The sequence below is a fragment of the Equus caballus genome, chromosome 24 (assembly GCF_041296265.1).
Source record: "Equus caballus isolate H_3958 breed thoroughbred chromosome 24, TB-T2T, whole genome shotgun sequence".
Lineage (NCBI taxonomy): Eukaryota > Metazoa > Chordata > Mammalia > Perissodactyla > Equidae > Equus > Equus caballus.
Window position 1 is genome coordinate 47103205 of NC_091707.1, and position 27199 is coordinate 47130403.

Here is a 27199-nt window from a genome sequence, read left to right on the forward strand (position 1 = left end):
TGTGGTAGGCATCCCACATATAAAGTAGAGGAAGATGGGCACAATGTTAGCTCAGGGCCAGTCTTCCTCAGCAAAAAGAGGAAGACTGGCAGTAGTTAGCTCAGGGCTAATCTTCCTCAAAATAAATAAATAAATAAATAAAGACCCCTGTGATTACACTGGGTCTATCCAGGATAATCTCCCTATTTTAAGGACATCTGACTAACAGTTTTAATTCCACCTGCAACTTTAATTCTCGTTTATCATGTAACCCAACATATTCACAGATTCTGAGGCTGAGGATGTGGGCATCCCTGGGTGGCCATCACTCTGCCTCCCACAGCCTCTACTCACTCCTTATTACACTACAGTACTTCTGCTTCCATAACACGACCACAGACTGAGGTTAAAAACAACCTCACGTTACTAGAGGCAATGAATACTTTTCCATCCTCACGTTCTTTGACTTTTCAGCTGCACCTCGCAAACCAAGAGAAAGAATATCTCAAGAAGAACAAAGTGAGACTGGCACAAGGACAATTCCTGTGGGTCCAGCCCAAAGTGAGTTCTCCAAAAACGGTTGTGTTAAAGCCACTTAATTTGGGAGTAGTTTGTTATGTAGAAAAGGCTAATGGATACATAGTAACCTGTAGATCACACTTGCAAGCAAGTGACTTGCTCTAGATCACACAGTGAGTGAGTGAATAAGCTGGAACTTAAATCCAGGTCCACATGCCTCCAGAATCTCAAGGCCCCGCCGCCTTGGCCTGATTGCGCCGCCACAGGATGCTGCTCTGTATCCCCTGTACCTTTCTGCAGCCCTCCACCTTCCACAGAGCTTCCGTCTTCAGGCTACCACGGGTGCTGGGTGGAGCCCTGTGCCTGGAATGCTCGTCCCCATCCCTCCTGTAGCTCCTCTAACTTCTACTCTTCCTCTTAAATTACACTTTAAATGTCACTTCTCCAGGAATGTCTTCCCTGATAACCCAGAATAAACTTCGGTCTTTTTATTACATGCTCTCATTAGTACCCTGTGCATTTCCTTCCAACTACTGATTTCAAGGATAATTACTGTGTACTAATTTGTTTACTGTCTGTCCTCCTTTTGGATTATAAGGCCTCGAGGACAAGAATCTTGCCTAGGTTGTTAGCTACTATGTCCAAGCACCTGGCACGCAGCAAATATCTGTAACATGAAGGAAGAGTTTTAGAACTGACAATGTCTTGATGCAGCTCACCTACTGTATCAAAAGGGTCAATATCCCAAAGAGTCCTCCAGGAAACCTACACAATGAACTTGAAGACTCCAGAGCCACATATCATCTCTCAGATGAGCCATCATTTATTCTTCCACTCTTGAGCCCTGCAAGGGTTCCTGTGCTTCTAAACCGGCTCAATATTAGGCCCACGGGCTGTGGAGAAAAGACTTCACTCAGAAGTCTGGGTGAAGTTTATGTCTAGAGAAGTAATAAGTTAGAACGCTCAGGACTTCTCCACCAATGCGCAGTAATTCTAGGACTGCGACATTATAATATGTCCTTTTAGAAAATAATCTAAAATTGTAATGTTACAGTGCTAGATTCTTTATTGTTCCCTTTTAAACAAAAGGATCATTTTCTCTATTTTACTACAATGATGCACCTTTAATTTAGGTCAAACTTATCTTAGGGACATTGTGTCTCATTTCGATGACACAATTTACATAGATATTTAACAATAACAAATAGATTTTGTTTTGTTGTAAGGTTACTCCACACTCAATCATATTTCCTTCTTGGATTTAAGACACTGTTCTGTGCGTGTGCCTGCTCGAGCGTGTGCGTGTGTTTGTGTATGTGTCATCTCTCTGTGTATACAGGAAGGTGGGTGCAGACTGGAGGCAGGAGAAGTAGCCTTTAAACTAGTAAATTTGTTTTTTAAAACAGTGAATTAATCTTAAGAACTTAAACTGAAGATCCCCACAAAATTTCCAGGATTCTAGCAACTCCCTAAGACAAAATTATTCATATAGTTTTGACAATATCTTATGGAGCTATTGTTAACAATACCGTATTGTATATTTGAAAGGTGCTAAGAGAGTAGATCTTAAAAGTTTTCATAACAAGAAAAATAAATTTGTAACTACGTGAGGTGATGGATGTTAACTAAACTTACTGTGGTAATCATTTCACAATAGATACATATATCAAATCATTACATTGTACACCTTAAACTAATATAATGTTATATGTCAATTATATCTCAATAAGACTGGAAAAAATCTATCTTGTGGGATTAACATTAGGGTTAACAGCACCTGCTCTCAATCAAAATTATTACTTTCTAAGTACATATTATTTAATTATATTTCAAAACAAAAAAGTAAGTGTTCAAAGTCACTTGTAAGTATTTGCAACAACTTTTCCTTTTCGCACTGTGAACATGACTTGAGAAGCCATGCGATTGGAGCACTAAGAACACGGAACAAGCTCACCTTGTTGAAAAGGAACACACATTCTTGGCCGCTAGAGGACAGTTTCAGGTGCTCAAGACCTCTGCTCATTTGACTTGACTGTGCACTGAATCCAGAAACCTCTCCACCATTTGTAGTTTCTGTGCTTCTACATCCTACATCTCCTGCTTTCAAGGAAACATGTTCTATTCTGCTTTCACTCTCTAAACACCCATTTATTTCTAGTAAAACTCTGACTGACCTCTAGTCATCTAACCTTTTCATCTCAAATTCTCTCACGCAAGATTTCTCTCATGTCTTCCTATGGTGGTGCCGTCCGAAGAGCTAACTCCTCTTAGTCCCGTATTTCTCCCATGATTCAGACCACCCCACCCCCCTCCCCGCGCCATGCACTGTTACTTGGTTTTCTTCTATTCGTTTTTCCCTACAAATTCTCCTCCTCCAGATATGCCTCACATACGCTAACTCCCACACAGTCTGCTTCTCATTTCCACCTACTCTTCCTCCTCCAGACCACCTAAATCTCTCTCAATTGCTCCTTTTTTTTTTTGGCTTGCATCTAAAGTACGTCTTAACATGATGTACCACACACACCTGAAAGTAATTTCTTTTTAATGTCATGCCAAAGTCATCTCACTCTTTCTTCTTCTGGTTTTAGCTCAACATTTTAATAGCACCTCCTGAGAAATGCATTCTAGCTTATCAAAATCATTATAAAGTTCTAAGACATATCTATTTATCAGGGTTCTGAATTAGTCATATTAACTTCAAAGCAAGGAAGCTCCTTCAGTTACTGTTCTGCTATATATTACAGACTGCAATGGATCAAGACCATTCTAACTTTACCACCTCAGCAAGGACCCTCACCCTTGCGACGTCTGAGGTGAAATTAATACTCGAAAGTGAAACTTTAATGTTTTAAATACCTTTTATCTCACATTGAAAGGATGACTCATGATGACAGAACTGTCTACAAGGCTGGGGTGGCATTCATTACTGAGAATGCTCGTTGGCATTACCTTTATAAATGCCTTTGTGATTTGCTTCTTCAGTGTCTTATGAATTCTACTGATTAATCTGACAGTTTACACAGTCATAGATCAGCTGGTGTTTTGACAAAACTACCACTAACAGAGATCAGAGAACACCAAAAGAGAAATTGTTTTTTACAGATTATTTTCCACATACAATTCCCTCCCACTGTTAGTTGAAATAAATACGAGTCTTAAGAGAGAGAGAAACACATGAAAATATTTTTATATTTCTTGTTGCAACCATGCAGAGGTACAGAAAAAGTTACAAAACGAGGTATGGTCTCCAAGTTATAAGATTTGGAAAGGCTAAAAAATATATAAAGGAGAAAACCCATCAAATCCATATAATACCAGTAGATACAAATTAAAATAGAACCTAAAAAGATACTAATCATGAAGAATTTAAAAAAAACAGAAATGTGACTTATAATAGATGGGTTTACAGGAGGTCAACAAATTACAGCCTAGAGGACAAATCTAGTCCACTGCTGCCGGCTCCTGATTGAGAAGATAGCAAAAGCAATATAAATGAATGGAAGGTAATTCTAATTAAACAAAGCATATCACAGGAAACAATCATACCTACTCGATTCTGATAGAAATGCTATATTCCCTATCTGGCAAATGTCAAAGGTAAGCACCTGCCAAGATAATGCTAATGCTATAATCACCTGATCACTTGGAGAAGCCTATGTCAGTCCAGCAAATTTTATCCCAAAGGAACAAGCCTGGTCAAGAAATCTCCAGTGAGCATGAATTCTAGGAGCGTGATGCCAACCTAGACTGAATCTCCACGCCTGCTCCCAAATCATCTTCAAGAATGGCAAAAAAAAAAAAAAAAAATTATAAACCTCTATGATCTATTTCTTCAGCAAAACTTAGAGACAAAGAAAACTCATACACACCAAATATCATGCTGTGGGCAGGCTGAGAAAGAAGAGAGCAAGACACAAGCATGGCAGGAAGGTAACAAAATGCAGTAAGATAGCAGGACACAAAATGTACAAAAAGTAATAGCTCTCAGCTATTAGAAATGTAGAAGGCCCCTTTTACAACAGCAACAGATGACAGAATATATAAGAGTATCTTAAGAAAAGTGGGTAGAGGAAAATGATAAAACACTCTCGAAGGTCTCAGAAATAGACTTCAACATATGAGAAGACATACCATGTTCTTGAATAGGAATAACCAATATCATAAAAACGGCAATTCTCCCTAAATTAATCTTTTCAATTTAAAATAATCCCACTAAAAACACCCTATCAAGGTTTTCCCCCCAGAACTAGACAATTTGATTCCAAAGTTCCCTGTTAAAAATCAACAAACAGGATGGGTGCCCAGAGAACACTGAACGATAACAGCAACAGAAGACAAAGGCGGGCTTGCCTTACCAGGTACTAACACGTACTGTAAAACTTCGACAGACTGAAACAATATGGTGATGGCGTATGATTCAACAAACCACACAGAACAGAGAGTCAAGAAACAGACCTCAACATATACGAGAAGTAAAAATACGAAAAAGGCAGCACATCGAGTCAGTGTAAACTTGGACTTTTTACTAAATAGTGTTGGGAAAACCAAGTAGCCATCTGAAAAAGAGTAAGTTGGATACTTATTTCATGTCATATCTAACGAAAATTCCACATAGATCAAAGTTCTCCACGCAAAAAATAAAACTATACAAGTATTGGAAAAAAATATCAGTGAATTCCTTTGTAACCTCAGAGTTGAGGAGATTTTTCTAATGATGACTTAAAATCCATAAGCTATAAAAATAGTTTTTAAATAAATTCCACTACACATAAACATAAAGATTTTACATGGTAAAGACGTCACAAAGTCAAAAGACAAATGGAAAACAAGGTAATATCTACAATACATATCATAAATGGTTAATCTAAGAGTGCCTAGAAAATTGAGAATAAAAAATGGGCAGAGGGTACAAATAGATAACTCACAGAAAGAAAACAAATGACCTTTTAAACATATGAAAAGATGTTCAGCCTCACTAAGAAAAAAATGCAAATTAACTCTACCCTGAGACACCACTCCTCATCTAGGAGATAGGCAAATATCCAGGAGTTTGACAATAAACTCTGTGGAGAAACAGGCACCCTAATATACTGCTGGTGGGAGCATAAAATGGTACAACTCCTATGGAAATGCATATGCAAAATTACAGATGACAAACATATAGATTAAGCAACCTCCCTTCCAGGAATCAAGCCTACAGTTTCTTCCTATGCAAGTGGAAAATGACATACGTGCAAGTTATACCCTGAAGCATCAAAAGAGAAGATTGGAAACCAGCCAAGGATCCAGTCATAGAGAACTGGTTGAGAACACTATGGAATGAAATTGAATACTATGCAGGAATAAAAAAGGATGGGGAAATCTCTATGAACTGATACAGAGTGATCTCTAGGATACACCGTTAAGTGAAAAATCAGTCAGAACAGTACATACAGTAGCCTACCTCTGGTTACAACCAATGGTAGTTGATATCAGGGACCCTGAAACTACATGAACTTACCATTTGAGTTAGCTCTTTAACTTCTTTCTTTAAATACTTATGGTTAAAGGGAATGAATATTGCCTTTCCATTAGAAACTGTATTTCAGGATAACCAAAGAATTACAGTAGACGAGAGAAAGCTATACTTTAAAGAAGAACATCAACTAATAAATATAGAAGAAATGACGGATTTAGAAAATCACCCTTTTGCAACTCATCATGAAATAGCTGATTTAAGCAAGGAATTATCAAGTGTTAAATGTTAAAACGATTAGGTGCCAAAACATCACATGTTATTTTTACTTGTTTAAAAAAAAACATAAGTAAGTCTATTATAAAGGGATCAGACTGTCATCTCTGTAATCTAGTCTTAGCATCACTAACAGCCAGATAACAGGTTTCTCCTGATGTGACATAATATGAAATCTGCAACATCACCTATGGTAATATTCCAGCTGAAATACTTAATATCAATCTAACAAGACTTTAAATCTAACTTTCCAACTACTGGAATTTGGCAGAGAGAGGAATAAGCTAAAAGATAGTACAAGATATTTTTTCAGACAAATATGCTAAGGATATAAAAAAGGGACTTCAAGGACGTAACAAGCAAGTGAGCGTTCCCGGACTGGATCTTGGTTTGGACAAATTAGCTGTAAACGATATTAAGCGTCAATCAGTGAAATGTGAATATGGACTTGTGTGGTAGATGGCCACAAATTCTTTGCAGTCCCGTCATCAAGAAGTGAAGTCTAGTGTGCATGGGTGGTATAGTGGTGAGCATAGCTGCCTTCCAAGAAGTGAAGTCTATTTCCCTACTCATTTAATCCGAGGTGGTCTTGTGTTGGAGAGGAGGCTGTGTGAGCTCCAGAGCCTGGCCTCAGGAGGCCCTGCAGCCTCTACCTTTGCCCCCTTGGCAGTTTCATGAGCTGCCCTGAGACTGCCATATGATGAAGCTGATCTACTGCACAGGAGGATGAGAGGCCACGTGGAGGAGAAATGAGGCGGCTCAGCCAACAGCCAGCACCAACTGCCAGACATGAGAGCGAAACCATCTTGGCCCTTCAAGCCCAGCCAACTCTCCAGCTGAACACCACATGTGCGAGCCCAGGCTAAACCAGGAGAGATCTGCCTGGCCAACCTTCAGAATCACGAGAAAACAAATCATTGTTTAAACAACTAAGTTTTAGAGTGGTTTGCTATGGAGCAATAAAAAACTTGTAACACTGGGTATTAAATGAAATGAAAATTTATTAACCAGGAAAGGTAGACAGCAACTGAAAAAAAAGCTGGTTACAAATTATATGTACAGGACAACCACACTTTGATAAAACATACAGGCATGCAGACAAACAGACAAAAAGATTTAGAAGGATATATATTAAGTAATAACAGAGGGATATATAATGATTTAGGTAAACTCTGGGTAGTGAAAATAAGTTTTTCTTTTCTTATTTTTGCTTTCCTAGATCTTCTATATTCATACATATGCTTTTGAGGTAATAAAACAGTTTTTAGAACATATCATGTTTTTAAGTAAGGTCTATAGTGTTTACTTATTCATCAGACAAAAAGGTCAGCTGGGTCCCTGAAAAGCTCAACATGTAAAATCTTGCTATTAACCTCTACTATACACAAAAACTGGATAAAGTCAGTTAATGAATAAACCTTTAGGGACAGTTAGGGCTGAACTGTGCCCCCTCAAAATTCATATATTGAAACTCTAACCTCTAATACCTCAGAGTGTGACTGTATTTGGAGAGATAGCCTTCAAAGAGGTGATTAAGGTATGAAAATGAGGCCCTTAGTGTGGGTCCTAACGTGATCTGACTGGTGTCCTTACAAGAAGAGGAAATTTGAACACAAAAGGCAACACCAGGGGTGAGAATGCACAGAGCACGACCATGGGAAAAGACAGCAGGAGAGTGGCCATCTGCAAGCCAAGGCGAGAGGCCTGGACCAGATCCTTTCCTGACGGCACTTAGAGGAAACCAATCCTGCCAGCACCTTGATCTTGGACTTCCAGCCGCCAGAAACTGTGAGAAAATAAATTTCTGTTGTTTAAGCCCCCCAGGCTGTGGTGTTTTGTTAGGGCAGCCCGAGCAGACTAAGACAGGAACTGAGTGTACAGCACAATATTTGGAAAACTGACCCCATGTGCATTTTAAGCATGGCAAACAAATAACTGAACCATGAAAACTGTTTATAGTAAGCCCTGTTCTAGAGTGCTGAAAAGTTTTAGTCTAAAGTCAAATAACAACTATAAACATGTACAAAGAGGAATTATGTTAAATGTATGCATGTGGAGAGGAGGCAGAGAGAATGCTTTCTAAATGCGCCGCCTCACTTATGATGAACAAACATGTTGTCTAGCCTACATTCTACCCTTGAGCTGGCAAAAGAAATGGGCTTTCTTGTTTTGTTTTGTATTTATTTATGGGGCACTGACAAAGAGCAAAAATAATGGAGAACCAACAACTAAAGAGCAACATTCTCAAGTACTATTGCTATCTGATCAAATACAAAACATTTCTTTCACTCATCCACTTTTAAGTTAAAAACATTATTTACAAAAACTACACTGTTTATAATAAACAATAAAAAAACAGATTGAGGGGCCGGCCCAGTGGTGCAGCGGTTAAGTGCTTTCTGCTTTGGCGGCCCGGGGTTCGCCGGTTCAGATCCTGGGTGCAGATACGGCACCGCTTGGCAAGCTATGCTGTGGTAGGCGTCCCACATATAAAGTAGAGGAAGGTGGGCATGGATGTTAGCTCAGGGCCAGTCTTCCTCAGCATAAAGAGGAGGATTGGCAGCAGTTAGCTCAGGGCTAATATTCCCGTCCCCTCCCCCCCAAAAAAAACAGATTGAGTACAGTTATGGGAAGGGAAGAGAAAAAAGAGACAAGAGAGAGAAAGCCATGGTGAAGTGGTGCAGAGTCCAGGAGTTTGGATTCTTACTGCTTCTGGCTCATACCAGCTGTACGATCTCAGGCAGCTGATTTCACTCTTATGAGCCAGTTTATTGTAAAGGGAGAAGCCTGAACAAGGCAATCATTTCTCAACCAGTCTTTGTGGACTCCCTCAGGCTTCCTTGGAAGTTCTGGTGGGGTGAGGAATAGAAATGAAACGGTCGGGCTTGGTGCCCTTAAGCTCAGATTCAAGCAGAGCGACTCATTTCTATTTGAATATTTTTCCATTTGAATATCTGTGTTTTCATTTGAGGGAAGGGTTCTGCAGCTAAAAACGTTTGAAACCATTGTATTAAAATGCTCTGTCCCCTACAAACTGCTGAGTAAAAATGCTGAAGGAATACATATTTAAAAATCAGTAAATAACACAGCTGAGAAGATACACACAGGAGATAGAATGAAGGGCCAAAAGATATTGACTTGATGAAACAACAGGCAGATGAGAACATTGGTGGGGACTCTGATGGGGCAGGAGAGATTGTGGCCTATATGAACAAAAGGTTTAGGATTATAGTTGATGGTAGGCATTGCAAAATAAGCCTGAAGTGTATCTCCATGACTCAAAAAGTGAATGCAATTTTAGGCATCATTAACAAAAGCATAATTTCCAAAATGAGAGCATTCAATAAGATTGCCAAATATATATTTAAAAACCTGTTTGTTCTACCAATAACCAAATAAACAAAGCTGCCAAATAATACATTGTTTGGTAGACATTGAAATGAATCAGATCTGAGTTCCAATCTTCATTCTCAAGCTTATGCAAGATATGTAACTTCAGGAAATGCAGCTTCAGATCTTTGACAGAGCCCTGGAGGGGACTTTGGCAACCTTGTTGTGAGGGTTAGAGTTACTGTGGATAATACCTAGCATAGTGCCTGCATACTCTAGGCACTCAAGAAACAGCTAATGTTTACACAGCACTATGTGAAATTCTACCTCATCTAATCCTCAGAACAGTTCCATAACAGGAGATCATACTACATAAATGCAAATGATCACAAGAATGGGACTAAAATTGTAACAGATGAAATATTCAATGATGGCAGAGAGCAATACTAGAAGTATTGCCATTTACTTTTAGTAGGAACAGAAAATGGTGCAACTTTTCTGCAAAGCAATCTGGCAATATGTGCAGGGGACATTTCCAAAGTTCAAATGCAATGGTCCAACTCTATTTGGGAAAGGAAAGGATTCAGAAAGTGCCTGTGGGTAGAAATGGGAGTGATCAAAGGGTTGACTGGTTAGTGCGTATCTTCATTAATATGGCTGTTTATCACCAGAAAAGCATCTCTAGGAATGGAAGTCTTTTCTTTTGGTTATATTTCTCCCAGTTACTGATTTCCATAAACATCCCCTCGGCAGCCCAAGCCTATATGTTCCTGAGAACTCCAAAAGCAGAAATTGTGGCCCACTTCACCATTCAGCTCCTCCTATTTGAATGGAAGCACACCACCTAGGGAAGCAGATAGTCCTAATGACTCAAGAATTTCTTAAAATTAATAAAGGAATGTGGGATAGACATACATAACTTCCTTCCGGATGAGTGGTCCCAAAATCAGAGCAATTCATGATGTTCAAGAAAATGTCACCGCAAAGAATGAAAGTGAAAATACTTCATTTCTTCTAAGTCCGAAGTATGTTGCCCTTTGACTGCATTACAACTCAAGACTCAAGGAAAAATGTTTTTGTAGAAAGTCTGATGATAATGGTTACTTACCTAAAATGAGATGAAGTTTGGTTTCTGTTTGGAAAGCATAGTGCAATGTCACCAAAAACGGTGACTGCCTAATGTGCTCCAAGACTTGTCGCTCCGTCCGTGTATGCTCTGTGGTTTTGGCCTTTTGAACTATTGTTGCCTTTTTCAAGACTTTCATGGCATACAGTTTTCCAGTATCGTGACCACTTATTTTACGAACTAGAAATACTTTTCCATAAGCTGAAAATGAAAAGAAAAAATAAAAAGAATTGAAATGCAACACAGGCAGAATAATAATTTACTGGAAGTTGAAAGTTACAATGCACAAAAAAACACTCTTTGAATGAAAAAGTATCCTTAGTCCTGTTTCAAATAATTGTTTGATAATTCCTTCAATTTTATGCTAAATATATTTCTAGGTCTTACCTTCAGTATTTACATATCTAACCAGCACTGACAAAGTTATGCTTTCATTCTTTTACTATTATTCTCTCCTCAGTATTTTCAGCTGTAGAAAACTGGCTGTTATTATGGTCAATTAACCACAATCCAATTCTAGAACAACTAAGACATTTTAGACATCAGATAAAACCTCTAGGTTTTGATGTAAACCTAGATGGATGTAAACAAATGAAAACAGTTCTTAAGAATCTCATACGCACATATAAATCAAGAGCCTCAAGTACTCCTCTCTACTTATTTTAAAAAGTCTAAAGCAACATAAGCTGACATTATATAAACAAAAGAGACTTTCAGGTTTAAAAAACATTAAAAGACCTTAAATTGCAAGCAATACCAACAGAAGCCCCTGTACGAACCCTGGGCAGTAACTCATGGCTTGGGAAGTCAACCTCACCACGTTTCCCTAAGTACAGGCTCAGTGGGCAAATCTTGTGTGTGGTGCCGCTGCCCTGTGTAGAGAACTGGGGCCGCATGGGCACTGTGCCTCTGGGGCAGAGCAGGCATCCGCATTTATTTCCTTAGAGCAGCAGGGAGAGGGCAGGAAGAGGTGGGGGGAAGAGGCGGGAGGGAGGGCAGGCAAAAACACTGTGAGAGGGAAGAGGCAGGTCCTCAGTTCATACCTGCAAGGTATAAGCTCTCTTCCTTTTGAAAAATGCAAACACCTCCTGGGATGGTTAAGCCCTGTCCCACTTTCAAAGTTAATCACTTTAATCAGACCATTCTGGCATTAGTCTGAGTTCTGACCAGACCAGTGCTTCCATACACTGCCCACACCTCTACAGTATTGGCACAGAATTCTGTTCTCTTCCACCCACTAGAACGAGAGAGTTTTAAGGGAAGGGCTCTTGTACACTGTATGTTATTCAGTTCAGCACTTGGGAAGTAAATGACTACTGACACAAGATACAGAACAGATCAGCGAATGACTGTAACAGTTCTGAGGAGCAGAAGAACCAACACCTATTCAGGACTCGTCTGTGCCAGGCTCTGTGCTAGACACACTCTGCACACTGATTCACTTAATCCTCAGAACAGTCAATCAAGTTAGTCTTTCTAGTAATTCTGTTTCACAGATGACGAAATGGGTTCAGAATACTTAAGGAACTGGCCAAAAGACTTGGGTAAGAAGTGGCAGAAATGGTTCAAACGCAAGCAGTGTGACTCCAGGGACCACACTCTTAACCATAAATGAATTAAAAAAAAGTGACTCTTCTTGAATACTAAAAATCAGATATTCTGGATTTTAATAAAATCAGCACCGTAAACATACTGAACACACTCTGGAATATAGAAAAAGTTCACAAAACGTTTCTGTCTTATCTCATTGTAAAAAAAAAAAATTTAGATTGAGATTTTAGCAACACAGAAGTGAGCCAAAAAAGAAAATGACAACTTTTAGAACCTAACAAGTTAACCTAAAGTATAAAAATGAAAAAGCTCATCTATTCAGAAGCATTAAAATGAAGCTAGAAAATATTCTAACGTAGCGTACTGTGTCTTCCACAGAGTAAGCCACTATGTAAACTCAGGAGAAAGTAAAGTCCTCTACAAGGACGGGGCTTTCGTTTTCCCTACATACATGTGGCACCTACCCTAAATTCCTGTTCTCCGAGATTCCTGTCTCCAGAGGGCTGTGGTCCTCACAAATTATGCTACCCACCTATCCTCTCCAACAAAGAAAAGCTTTCCACAATACCACTGGAAGATGGCTGTTCAGCTTCTTCTAGCACTCACGTTTGTCTCAGCATAGGTGCAGACCATACGGCAGACAGACCCAGGGTGTTAGCACCTAACCTCTGAGTACTTGTCAGGCACTTTAGAGATATACTAACTCATTCAGTTCTAATAACATCCCTATAAGGAGAGGAGGAGGATTTTATTTTACAGATGAAGAACCTGAAGCCTAGAGGAGTTGGATCACTTGCCTAAGGTCACACTTGCCCATTCAGCTGGGCTCCTACAGGCACACTCTTAGCTATGCTCCAGCTGCCGCCCATAAATGAATGACCTCATAGGCAAATAAATAAGGAGCCAGACATTAAACAGAAGTCATAATATAGAGGTTTGGTGTTACAGTATTGGAATGGACACAGTGCCACTACTTTAAAGAGAAGAAACTTTCATAAAGTAGCCATTTTATTGATGGGGGAGGGGGAGCTAAATATTAGAAAATGTTCCTTATATTGAGTGGAAACAGGCCTTTTTATAATATTCATAGGTTAATCCTTCTATGCCCTCTGGACTCACAAAAAAGAATATTACACTTCTTCTACAAGACCAATTTTTTAAATATTTAAAAACACTGTCATGCCATCTCATCTAGGCAAAATGTCCTTATTCTTTAAACCAATCTTCAAGTAAATGACTCTGAGACTTCACATCACCAGGAGGTTCCATGGCTGTGCTCTGTGAGTTTGTAAACATAGTTTCTTTAATTTCTTTCCCTTTACTTTAAAACACGTCATATTTCACTCCAAATAAATGTGAGATACCACGGGATTCTAACACATGTGGTCAAATAACTTAAAATCCTCCTTATTGCCACGTTCTATGCTATCTAGTCAAATAATAAACAGTCATCCTCCTTGCTACGTGACAGTATCCAGAAGTTTTCCAAAAATATGAGCTAGGGACTACATATCCTACTAAGGACTACGTACCCTGCCAATTCAATTATTTTCATCTATCAGAAAATGTCAGGGGAAAAAAGTATGATGAAGCTCACAAATCTTTTGTTTCTACATTCATAATTGCCATGATTAACTAAAGCTACAGTACTTCTCTCATATGGTGAGTGCCATAGATGCTTAAGTCAACAAAACTGAGTGCCTTGCTACATTCCAAACAATGAGTATTTCAGAGAAACAGGATCTTATTTATGAGTAGGCTGCCTAACTAAAACATAGCTGCCTTGTTTTTAAGCAGCCATAAGGCTGCTTATCACATTGCCAAGGGGGAAGAAAACACATTCACCATTGGAGAGACCTGCAAAAGGCCACCTTCCCTGGTTAAGCTGCTTTGCAGATTAGTGCAGAGAGAGAAAGTGAAGTAGTCCTTCTGTGGAACAGCGCCATCCACTCCAGAACAGCCTACATGTTTTCCAATATCTTAAGAGGGGCCATTGAAATTGAACTTGGTGGCAATATCACTTCCTTTTAGTTTGCAACTAGATGAATGACTGACTGCCTTCTAGCACAGCCAACTCCTGGCTTTCATTTGTACGTGCTGATGCCGTTAAAGAGTTCCTATTTTGAAAGCATCTTTCGGAAACTGCAAAGACTAACAATGGTGAAAACTCTTTTGGCCAAAAAAGATAAACAAGAGTACTTCCTGCTCAGACGGAGCCCCTAAAATGGATGTTTGGGAGCCCAAACTGAGACTGAGTTTCATGCTTCCTCTTTATCTTTAATTCCTGCATCGAAGTGCAAGGGCTTCAAATGCTCTATTAGCAATCTTCACAGAAGTCTCGTGTACTGCTGTGAATCTTGCCAATTTCACCAGAGCCGGGGCCTTTCAAGATACTCGGTCAAGAAATGCGAGCAAAAGAGGATATGAAGTTCCCTGGTTTTCCAGTGAGTGGTCTTGCAGCACTTGAGTGAACTTGAGGTAGAAATTCTACTTACTTTGAGATTGAGGGAAAGTAAACGCTAAGCATAAATGACAAGAAGGATTAACTCCTGACTTAGCTTGATAGACATCTGTGACCATATGAATAACGTAAAATCTTTCCGTTCTAAGCCCTGTAGACACCGTTTTGGATTCTGCTGAAAACTTGTGTGCTCTTTTAGCCAAGCAGCCATTTCAGAAGAGAGAACTGGATCAAGACAGCTACGTAAACTTTCCCAAAGCCGGAGAAAGACTTCCATAGGTTGGAGGAAACTACCGATATCTTACGAAGGTTACTTGTGTTCAAACTGAAATGTGGATTTCTAATTCTATTCTACCTGACATAGCACAATGTTGACAAACCTTGTTGACGATGATCTCAATGGGTGGATGAAAGGAAATAATGTAAAATGAACTAAATGAGTGTCATGCGGAAACATCTAGTTCCTTAGAGCAGCTCCTGTCTCAAGTTGCTTTTCCAAATGTGGTGCTCTTATTCCATGTGCCACAATTATCACTATGAATCAGGTTTTTACCACTTGCTGTCATAATAAAGAAAAGTTAAAACTGACAGTTTTAAAACAAGATGACGTTCATGCTGCTATGTCAAAAACCTGCACAATTTCAACTACTTTTTCAAGCTAAACAAAAGCAGCCTCCTCACTGAAATTTATTTTGAGTACAATTAAATTGATCTTTTCATTTTATTTATAAAATCTAAATTCATTAAAAATTTTTAGGAAGCAGCCTTTAAATCTTTGATTAAAATGATTAATAAGATCAGTTTGTTAAAAAATATTTTTACAGTCTGTCTGTAAACGCAACTAATTTACAATGCCATATAATTAAAGAAATGTAAAATTTGCATATGTTTACATGCAGTATTCTAGAGGAAAAGGTTAAGAATCATTGTTCTAGAAGGCGTCTGGCTTATTTCCTTCATTATAGTGCTCACCTAGGACACGCTGCTCTCACTGGGATCCAAATGGCTCAACCACCATGAGACCACTGCTTTCTGTTACTCAAACTTTTATTAACGCTGCTTAAAATTGTATACATTGTACACTGCTGACCAGCCAGGCCACACATACCGAATCCGTAGCACAAACTGCTGTATCTGAACTACTGCTTTTTAAAAAAATAAGGCAGAAAGTCTCTTAGTGACTTTCCCTTAGACAACTCTCAAGACCACTCTCCCCTTCCTCGTAAAAAATACTGCCGAATACAGAACGCCTACAACTAGTTCACCTGCCTACAACTAGTTCACCTGCCTATAACTAGTTCACCTGCCTACAACTAGTTCACCTGCCTACAACTAGTTCACCTGTGCACTTGTGTCCCTGCACAGCTCAGCCGTCTGCTTCACACCAGTCACTGCCTTACCTGTTAATGCCTGTTGTACACGCTATTCTTATTATATAATTTAACTAAATATTACATAAACCACTGAAATGTAAATGTGAAAGAAAAGAGAAAAATGAGGTTGAATACTTTGGGAGAACTAGATAAAAGCAAGACACTTAAAAAAAAGAACTGCTGAAAAATTAGGTGTGGGTGAAACCACCATAAAAGGCTAGGGGAAAAAAATTGTGAAAATCTAAAAGGATTTTGTACTCAGATTACTTAAATGTGTCTGCTTCTCATTCCACTTTAAAGAATCTGAAACAATTTTAGATGGATACATTACAATTGCAGTTTACGCAAAATAAACCATTGTTTAAGAAGCTATTTTCAAAGAGTCTTGTGCCTACATCCAAAGACTGGCAAGTGAACACATATTTACATGTTTTAAGTGAAAAGTAATATGTTCAAAGTACACATTTATATATATCTTTTTTAAATGATTTTTCACTTTAATCAACTTTTTTTTTACTAACCACACATACCAATCATGTCATATGAGAGTTTCCACTAACTGAAGGATGATATTTATCACTGCTGGAATTCATCCCTTTCATCTTTCGAGATTATTGAAATCTTGCTACAGAGTGACCTGGCCATCAACCATAGTAGCTATGCCTCCCAGCTTGCTTTCATCCTCAATCTGGTAAACATGCCTTTTGTACTGTCATCTAAGCGTTGATAAAAATATAACTCTTCTGGTTCAAAACTCTTTGTTTTCTCTTGCTCTTACGATAAAGAGCATCCCTAATATAACCTCATGTTTCTAAATTACCTGGCTTCTACCTACCTCTATCCACCTTCTCACCATCTCACTAGGTAACTCCTTCAAACCTCCAGCCTTTCCTGACCTTCCAGACTAGAAAAATTCCTCTAATTCCTCTAAGTTTATGCTCCAATAACACCGTGCATTCTCTGTCATAGAAATCATCAGAAACATGAATTTGTGTGAGCGCTTCATTGACTAACTTCCACTGGACTATAAATTTCACAAAATCATGAACTATGTCTGATTTTACTCACTTTGTATCAGTAGCAAGTAATCTGGAGCTGGCACATCATGGAAACTCAAATAATGTTGAATGTATGAAAAAATGAACAAACAAGCAAGCAAAATAGTTAATATAACTGTGTCTCAATTTCCTCATTAGGGATAGTAACAGTTCCTACATCACGTGGTTTGGGGATTAAATAAATTAATATAAGCAACTAGAATAGGGCCTGGTAAATGAGAAACACTACATAAGTGCTGTGGGAAAAAATGTATGTGTGTGTGTGTTTGTACGTGTATACACATCCATAAATACACATACTGAGTTGCAATATAAAAATGTACCTATTTTGTCCTATGGGTAATAGTCACAAAAGCTTGAAAGCCACTGATCTAGATGAATTTACATGCTTTTCCTTAAAAAAAATACACATTATGTAGACCAAATAATTTCCCCTTTATTACTAACTCTTAGTAACCTCAGAGTTAGATTCAAGACTCAATTACAATGACTGTCTCATCCGAGATCTATAACATCTATTTCATTTTCCTTTAATCTGGGTCTTGTTCTGTTTTCGTGTTTTTAGGTTCTCTTTTTGTTTCTATCTTTGCAATCACCCTTAAATCACTTTTTGAAAATAGGTAAATTTCAAAACTCATTTAAAATAAAATGCACTTGATTTTATGTATTTATCACACAGAAGTATTTGATTCCTAAATTCCTTTACACAACAGATATCTTAATTGTACATTAAATTCCAAACATTAAAAAAAACCCATAAAACTAAGTATTTCAACACAATTTTGAAATAAAAAAGGAGAATTTGAGCCATTTAATATAACTATTTTTCAAGTTAGTCACTGTTTGTAAAATCATGAAAACACAATGGAAGACATAATGAAAGTACCACCATCCTAAATTCAATCCAATTTTAGTTTTTAAGTTACCAGGGCCATTTGACTTATTTGCTTAATTACTTTAATGGTCAAAAACAGCTGTACAGTTGAACCAGGAACACAGATTAGTACATTTTCCCATGGATAGTGATAGCTTCTAAAAAAAGACAGTATCTAAGAAGTTTGAAAATAAAAAATAGTTATGAGATTAACTATCTATGGGTTCCATTTTTGCATACTGCATTAGCTTGAATAACTAAAGACTGATTATATAATAATCTTCTAGATCAGCTTTTTTTTGTCTTTTTGGTGAGGAAGATGGGCCCTGAGCCAACAACTGTTGCCAATCTTCCTGTTGTTACTTGAGGGAGATCGTCACTGAGCTACACATCTATGCCAATCTTCCTCTATTTTTCATACGTGGGATGCTGTCACAGCACGGCTTGATGAGCGGTGTGTAGGTCTGTGCCCAGGATCCAAACCTGGGGCCGCCAAAGTGGAGTGCATGAACTTAACCACGATGCCAGTAAGTCAGCCCCTAGCTCAGCATTTTTTAAGTTTCAGAGAAAACACTAAGACATTACATGCATTAAACCAGCTCATAAGTGCATGTATATATGTGGCTGTGGCCAACTCCTGACTATCTCTATATGGCTAACCCATGTAAATCATAGGCCATTTCTTACCCCTGATCCCAAATGACTTCAAAACCAAAGATTTGGGTCCATCAGGAAAGAAGAAAAAGCTGCAAAGGAAACCACGTCCTGCTCTGTGGTCTAGACTTAGAAATGACTACCCATGCATGTGATCACCGGAGGATCTCTCTAGAATAAAAATACAGGAAAACAAGGAAATAAGGACAACTAAGAAGCACGTTCATAAATCATGCTCTGTTTATACCTCAACAAACAAGTTGTTTACCTAAATAGTCATGTCTTAATGGCCAGTGTCCACGACCATCTGTAGTAGATGCAAATGGTGCCCTGCCCAACAACACCTATACAGGCTGATGCACCATACGTCAGCTGCTAACAGCCCACAGCTGCTCCCTTCTCTGGAGAAAGGAGCCACGACCTCACCTGGGAGGTTACATTCCATAATTCCCTACCCCACGCCCACCCAGGCAGCCTCCAGCCCCTGACTAACACGGGTACAAAAGGTTTCCCTCCTCACTCCTGCTCCAGAACTTCCTGTGGGTTTGCGCTGAATCTAGACCCCAGCTTAGACCACATGCTGCTTAGGCTCTTCCCCTGCCCTTGCCGCTTCCCCGCCTCTCTCCTGAGAGCACTTCTGCAACAAATCATGTGTGCCCAGATCCTTGTCTCAGGCTCTGCTTCTAGCAAACATGACCTAAGACAGCATCAGTAACAAATCGAACTGTGTTTACACTAGGGAGACAATGTCAACCAACATCTTAATATGGTATCATCTTTTGATTATGGCATAACACATCACAAACATTTAACCTCTAAGATTTCCATAAACACTGCAGGCTTACACTGAAGCACAAGGTATAGCGAGTACACACAGATGCAAAATCATAAACTTTCTTTAATGACGATTTTGACAGTTTGATGAGTACATGCTTTTAAAAGCACTATTTTAATAGGGATACTCTCCAAATACCTAGAGAATAAAATGACAAATGATGACTAAGTCATCCTACTTTTTAAAACACTCTGTTACATGACTCAACCAAAGTTTTTCCTTGTATCACCAAAAAGTAGCTGTGTCTTTAAGCTGCCCAGTAAAATTTCTAGCACCCTCTAGTGGCAAGGTACCTAGGAGAAACAGAAACAAGTCTTATTTAATACACAAAATGTGTTTCCGAAAAATCTGCAGTAAAAATGTTTTTTAAAGAAAATGGCTATCCTGTCAGGGATGATTTTCACAGAGTCTGGGACCAATGAGTAAAGAATTAGAGTCAACATGTCAAGGATGGCACTTAAGACTGGGGTAGCCAACCCAAAGATTGTCTATCTACTGGATAAATAAGTATTTCCAGAGAGCAACTTGCAAGATATGCTGTTGATTAGATGATCAAAAAAAAAAAAAATTCCACCTGATAAGGAAATGTGGCCTTTCTAGGAGGCCAGTGGCCACTGGCAGAGGTATGCACTTATAGTTGTTGCTCATCAGACATTACTGGAGGCAAAGCCTTTTGAATTTCTATAGTCTGCCAGCACTCATTCCAAGGTTTCATAAACCAGAAATAATTCTACATTAAATGAAGACCAGATCCATATTATTCAATTTGCATGCAATACATCATTTTTTTTAATGCTCACTACTCTATACCTAGTACCCAAAACAGTACTTGCCTCTTGATAAACACATATGAATGACTGGATCCGAAGAGCAATGGAAACTAACTGAAGGGGCCAGCCCGGTGGCTGAGCGGTTAAGTTCCCACGCTCTGCTTCAGCGGCCCAGGGTTTCACTGGTTTGGATCCTGGGCCTGGATGTGGCACCGCTCATCAAGCCATGCTGAGGTGGCATCTCACACAGCACAACCAGAAGGACCTACAACTAGAATATACAGCTATGTACTGAGGGGCTTTGGGGAGAAGAAGAAAAAAAATAAAAGAGTGGCAACAGACGTTAGCTCAGGTGCCAATCTTAAAAAAAAGCAAAAAACAAAAAAAGATCATGTGGACACTAACTGAAAGCTTTTAAATGAAGACGCGACATGATCAAATTTGCACTTCAGAAAGATCACCCTGGCTGTAGTGTGGAGAATGGATTAGGAGGGACCAGCCTGAAAGCTGGAAGATCTTTTGATGGTTGTATTTCCCTATTGCTAGACATATTTTAGGCTTTACAATAAAACACTTGTTAAGAAACAACACTCACTTCTATATCAAGCTAATCTGAGACCTTGGTAACGCGTTATGGTAGCTCTTTCAGAAGCTGGCCTTCCTTCCCTTTCAGCTCTATAAACAGCTAAAGTTTATATAGCATTTACTATGTGACAGGCAATCTAAATTTTCTATTACTCATTTTATGTATATTTTAGCATAAGACTGTTAACCTAAAATATAAAATAGTTATGTTTCAGTTCTGAACCTAAAATGTTTGAATAGTTAAGAAAACAAGAATAAGAAAGAAATACAATCTTTTCATTTGACATGCTATTTTTAAGGTAATATATAAATCAACTCAGAAATGCTAATAAAATGTCAACTACTATAATTTCATTTATGAAATACTCTGTTAGATTTTCATTATTAGAAATATAACTTTAGTTGAAATTACTCCCAGATAGGCTAACAGAGTGCTGTATAAAATAACATAATCTGCGGCTGGCCCTGTGGCCAAGTGGTTCACTTTGCATGCTCTGCTTCAGCGGCCCAGGGTTCGCCAGTTCGGATCCTGGGTGTGGACCTATGTACAATGCTTGTCAAGCTATGCTGTGGCGGCATCCCACACAGAAGAACTAGAATGATCTACAACGAGGATATACAACCATGTACTAGGGCTCTGGGGAGAAAAAAAAGCTAAATGATAATCTATCCTTATGAATAAGTCCTAAATAACTTTGATTTTCTAATTTCGGGTACAGCTTTACAGTGGAGTTCCCTGTTCAATAAATAACCCCAATTGATGGTTATCTAGCAATTAGCAATTCATGTCCATTATCTTGTGAATTTTATAACATTGTGAGATAGGTGTTATTAACTTACGCCAATAGGGATTTAAGCTCTAACAGTTCATGTGATTTACCCAAGGAATACAAGCAGGCAATGATAAAGTCAAGATTCAAACCTGAGTCTTCTAAGTCATCCTCAATATTCAAGTACTTCACAACTGTGAACACACCAAAATTGGAAGAGGAAATCAACTCAGCTACACCTTTACAGCTACATGGCAAAATTTATCTTTTTTGTTGTAATGACAAAGATCTCCAAAGTATAGGATCATGTATGATGAACAAAGAAAATTCGGAGTGAATACTAAAAGTCTTTCTGTTGAGATTTTCATGCTCCACTTCATTAAGCATCAGATTTACTCATAATGCACACAATGGGTATGTTTAAAGATCTTCTTCTCCTATACTTGGACAGATGTCTCAAAGAAAGCAAAATGGTCAAAAGGAAGAAAGACAAGCAGACAAAGAAAAACAGAATCATTATTCTCACAAATAATCCACAATTCCATTATGAAACAAAATAATTCTAAAAGATGAACCAAAGATATTTCCTGGATTTGGGCGTATCAATCTCAAGAAACAAGAGCATAAATTATATACTTGCTGGACTATTATTATACGGTTATGGGTTATGGTGAGGGGGCAGGGAAATGGAGTAGGAAAAATATAGAGAGATGATCTTAAGAGCTTACAATCTAGAAGAAAAATAGCAGATATGAAGGAAAATTCAGAGAACCACTCAGTCTTATGTTCTTCACAAAGGACTTTCAGTGCCACAATTCAGAGAATGAAGCAATTTGGGCAGGATTTGGACAGGCGGAAGAGAGGAGGAGTGCAAAGATAGGGGAACAAAATAAGGCAGGATATCAGAAGATGGGAAAGCTCACATAACCGGGGGGGAGCAAAAGAAATTAACCAGACTAGAAAGTAGGTGGAATATTGGCATAACTGGAGAAAACAGAGCTAAGCCTGAAAGCAAGGCAAGAATTTGGACTTGAATAATTAACTGGAAAATAAAAGGCAAGGTAAGTTCTGAAACAGGAGAATGGCACAATAATGTTGAATTTTAATGAGGCTGCATATTATCTATAACAGAATATGTATAAAATGCATAAAATAGAAGAGAGAACTTGCACAAAGGAGACCAGTTAAGAAAACTCTAACAATAATCCATGCATAAGGTAATATGACTGATGACAGTAGGAACAGAAAATGTAAACCCAAGGGTCATTTGAGAAAAAAAACTGTAGGATTTTGTGAGAAACAAAAAATAAAAAGGTCAAAATAGAGAAGAATCAAAAATTTTTCCAAGTTTCTAGCTTAGGAAACTGATCAACAGATTATTGGTAGACCAAGAAAAACAAGTTAGCTAAAAAGACAAATAAATCAATACTCTGAGTAAAAGAGAGATTTTTTCATGAATACTACATGTATTTAAGTATGAGATAAAAAAATAAATCTTTCATATTTCAATATTCCATAAAGTCTTCAAGATATTGGACAAATACCTTTTTTTCTATCTAGTTCAAAACAGATAAAAATTAATTCATCAGAAGAGTTTTCAGTTTCACTTCCAAAGAAAACCTGATATGACACATAAAGACATCTGATGAGGCTTTTCTATTATTCTAAGTAGTGCTGGAAAAAAATTATCTTAAAAAGGTAATGAAACTGAAAGATTAGTGGTGAAATTTTTGAATAAAAATTGAGACTTTATTATATTCATAATAAAACTTTCCACCTACTCCATTTAGTCATCAAAACTGTGATTTTAAATAAAGAAATACCTACAATGACATTTCTTAGTCCATCTTGTCATAAGAGCAAGTATACTGTCAGCTGATAAAAAGGAAAAGTATATCTCTAGCTAACAACAGACCAATTATAGGACAACGAAGTAGCAGGAAATGAAAATACAAAAGTCAAACATTACTGGTAAACTCTTTCCTCCCCTTTGCAGAATTATCTTAAAGACCTGTGATCCAACCACTCAAAAAGTTGAGGTAGATAATGAGACAAAGTATTAAATGTGTTGCAAGAAACTACATAAAAGGTTTAATTTTACAAATTTGATATTAAAAATTTCATGTGTTAAACTAGCCTATAATTTTCCTTCCTCGTATTCTCTGTATGTGTTTTTAGAATCAAGGTTATACCAGCCTTATACAATGAGTAGAAGGAAATAATCCCACGTTTTCCATTCTTTAAAAGAGTTTGGGGAGTACTAGATTTAGCCATGCCTTGAATGTTTGGTAGAACTCATCCTTAAAATTGTACCAGATGTTTTCCTAGCAGGAAGATTTTTACTTAGCAATTTCTTTAGTAGTTATAGGATTACATCCTTTAGAAATTCTTTTAGGGAGGACCTATTGGTGGAAAACACACTCAGCTTTTGTACGTTTGAAAACATCTATTTTGCCCTCACTTCTGGAAAATAATTTTGCTGGGGATACAATTCTAAATTGACAGTTATTTTCTCTGGGCATTTCACAGATATTCTTCCATGCTCCTATGGTTTTCATGGTTGCTGTGGAAAAGTCATTTGTTAATCTAATTGTTCCTTTATAAGTAAGTCTTTTCTCTCTGGCCGCTTTTAGGGTATTTCTCCACCAGTTTCTCTATGATGTGTCTATGTAAGAATTTCTTTATATTTGTCTGCTTCAGATTTGTTTCTGTTTCCTAAATCTGTGAATTCATTGCTCCATCAATTCTGGTAAATTCTTGGCTACTATCTCTTTCGATAGTGCCTTCTCCCACTCTATTAGCCCCTTCTGGGATTCTGGTTAGACGAATTTATATCCTGTCTGTCTCTCCTCTATATCTTAATCTCTCTTTTATTTATGCCATCTCTGTTTCCTCCAGTCTATATTCTGCATATTTTCCCCAAATTCATCTCCCAATCTGCTAATTCTCTCTTTAGTTACATCTCATCTGTTAGTGAATCATTCACTGAGTTTATAATTTGAATTATTTTTTCACTTCTAGAAATATGATCAGTCCTTTTTCAAATCTGTCTGGTCATTTTGTAGCATGTCTTGCTCTTTAATATTAATATCAAATCTCTTTTTAATTTAAAAAACCATATAAACATATATATCATAGTTCACATCTAATAATTCCTACAGTCTCTGCAGGTCGAATTCTGCTATTTGTTGTTTCTACTCCTTTCATGCATGATGCCTTGCTTCTTGGATGTTTGTGATTTTTGATAGTAAGATCATGTCTATAAAGCCTTCTTTGGAACTTCTTTAAGGTCTAGGTAAAAGTTTATTCTTCTAAAGAGGACTTCTATTTGCTTTTGCTGGGCAACTTGCTTTCAAATATTCAAAGATCTTTACAGAAATTTCTTACTATATGGAATAAGTGTACTCCTTCATTCACTCATGCAGTACACATTTATTGAGAGACTACTATGTGTAAGGCATTACCCTTGAAAAGTTACCTGCTAAGAAAATTTGTTTATCCAAATCCTATTTTCCTGGTGATTTATATTATTGAATGAAGAGGTGAATTCTGATGGAAAAAATATAGGCCAAGACACTACAAACTCCTCAGGCAATTAAGTTACGATTTAAGTTTAAGCACGTAATATTTTTCTGTCACAGATTTCTTACTGTCTCACAAATTGCTATACCTAACCTGTAGAAAAAGGAAGATAAAAAAGATCATTCTCACATCAAGGATCACTTAAAACTGGAATAAACTTAAGAGGGAAGTTATAAAACCTTGCATTCAAAATATTTACATGTATATGACTTTGCGTAAAATATCTGAAAATCGAAAATGAGTAAGCTAACCTGAAAGATTTAATCATTTAAGCAAGACAAAAAGCATTAATGAATTTCATTCTTAAAAAGTAACCTTGGCCACTTCATAGCCAATAGGATGACTAATAAAAATGTTAGAAGTTACATAACAACAAGTATTGGCAAGGCTGTGGAGATAGCGGAACCCTCATACACTGCTGGTAGGAGTGTCAAATGGTGCAGTCACTTTGGAAAACAGTGGTGGTTCCTCAAGAAGTTAAACACAGAATTAAACCACCTGAACGAGCACTTCACTGCTAAATATATACCCAAGGGAAATAAAAACAAGTGTTCACACAAAAACTTGTACATGAATGTTTACAGCAGCATTATTCATAACAGCCAAAAGGTAGAAACATCCCAAATGTCTAATAACGGATGAACGGATAAACAAAATGTGGTATGTCCACACAATGGATTATTAAGTCATAAAAAGGAATGAAGTCTTGATATATGCTACGACAAGGACGAAGCCAGAAAACAGTATGCTAAGTGGAAGAAGCCACACACAAAACACCATATATTATATAATTCAATTTATAAGGAATGCCCAGAATAGGCAAATATATAGATACAGAAAGTGGACAGCGGTTACTTAGGGCTGGAAACGATGGTGAGTTTGGGAAGTAACAGCTAAAGTGTTCATAGTTTCTTTTTGAGCTAAGGAAAAGTTCTAAAATTGATTGTGGTAACAGTTGCACAACTCTGTGAATATACTAAAACCACTAATATATGAATTATATCATAATAAAGCTATTAGAATAAAAAGCTTTCAGTTAAATAGATTGTGGCTATAATATAAATTGACCTGAGAAAGCTTTTGACAGGATGTCACACACACTATTTTTAAGAGAATTGAGTCACCACAGGACTGTGATCCTTTACCCTTAAGAGTAGATATTGCTTTTGAAATGGCAAACAAAGGTAGGGACAAAGGAAGGTATTTGATATTTTGAAAGTATGATTTCTTAGACATAGGTTGCGGTGGGGCTAGTTTTTTTCTTTTTAATACATCTTTATAAACAATCTGAAGGTGAGAATGCACAGTACAATCCCCAAATTGACAACTATACTAAACTTTTCCTGATGAGAAAATGCTTAGTTGATGAGAATAAACTATAGAGCTTATTGGCTGGCAGCTGTAAAGGGTGGCCCCCCAGCGATATGCTAAACAACTCAGGGACATTGTGAAGACTTTGTGCGGCAAGGCCCTAGGCAGGAAGGCTCATTACTGAATGACCTGAAGACAAATTGCATTTGGGAACTTATACATACGCATACAAATGAGTACCCTAGGGCAGTGGCTGGGCTTGATTTCGGAAGCCCAGGAGAGGGGACTTTTCTCCTCCTAGAAGGGTTAGGCAGATACCCCTACACGGACAGCTGCAACCCATCTTGTCATGTCCATTCCCTGGCTGGGAACCTAGGAAGGTATACAGGCTCCTGAGAGTGTGAAGCTAAACTTTAGTGCAAAAGAAAAATGGTCTGTCCTCTGAGAGTCTCTCTCCAGGAAAAGAGCCCACAGTTCTGCTGAGGATGGAAAAAAAGAGTTAAAAAGCCTCTTTTTCACTTCGACCTGAAGGAAGGAAAATGCAAGTAGCAAGTTCTCCCAGCAGCGGTGACTGCAGAGCACCCTCTTCCCGGGGGAGAGGTGAAGAGCAAGGTGCGCTCCTGACAAGACCAGCTACGTAATCGGCGGACCCAGTGCAAGGTGAAAGTGTGGGGTGCCTTGCTCATG

The 27199-nt window shown here is 38.0% G+C and overlaps 1 protein-coding gene across 3 annotated transcripts in view; it reads right to left on the minus strand.

Annotated features, from left to right (window-relative positions):
• Window positions 1-27199, minus strand: part of RPS6KA5 (ribosomal protein S6 kinase A5) — a 164920-nt gene that overhangs the window by 79540 nt on the left and 58181 nt on the right. For all 3 annotated transcript variants that reach the window (XM_023628276.2, XM_070249771.1, XM_070249772.1), the window contains exon 3: window positions 10671-10889. In XM_023628276.2, the coding sequence (XP_023484044.1) occupies window positions 10671-10889 (219 nt within the window). The remainder of the gene's footprint in view (window positions 1-10670; window positions 10890-27199) is intronic.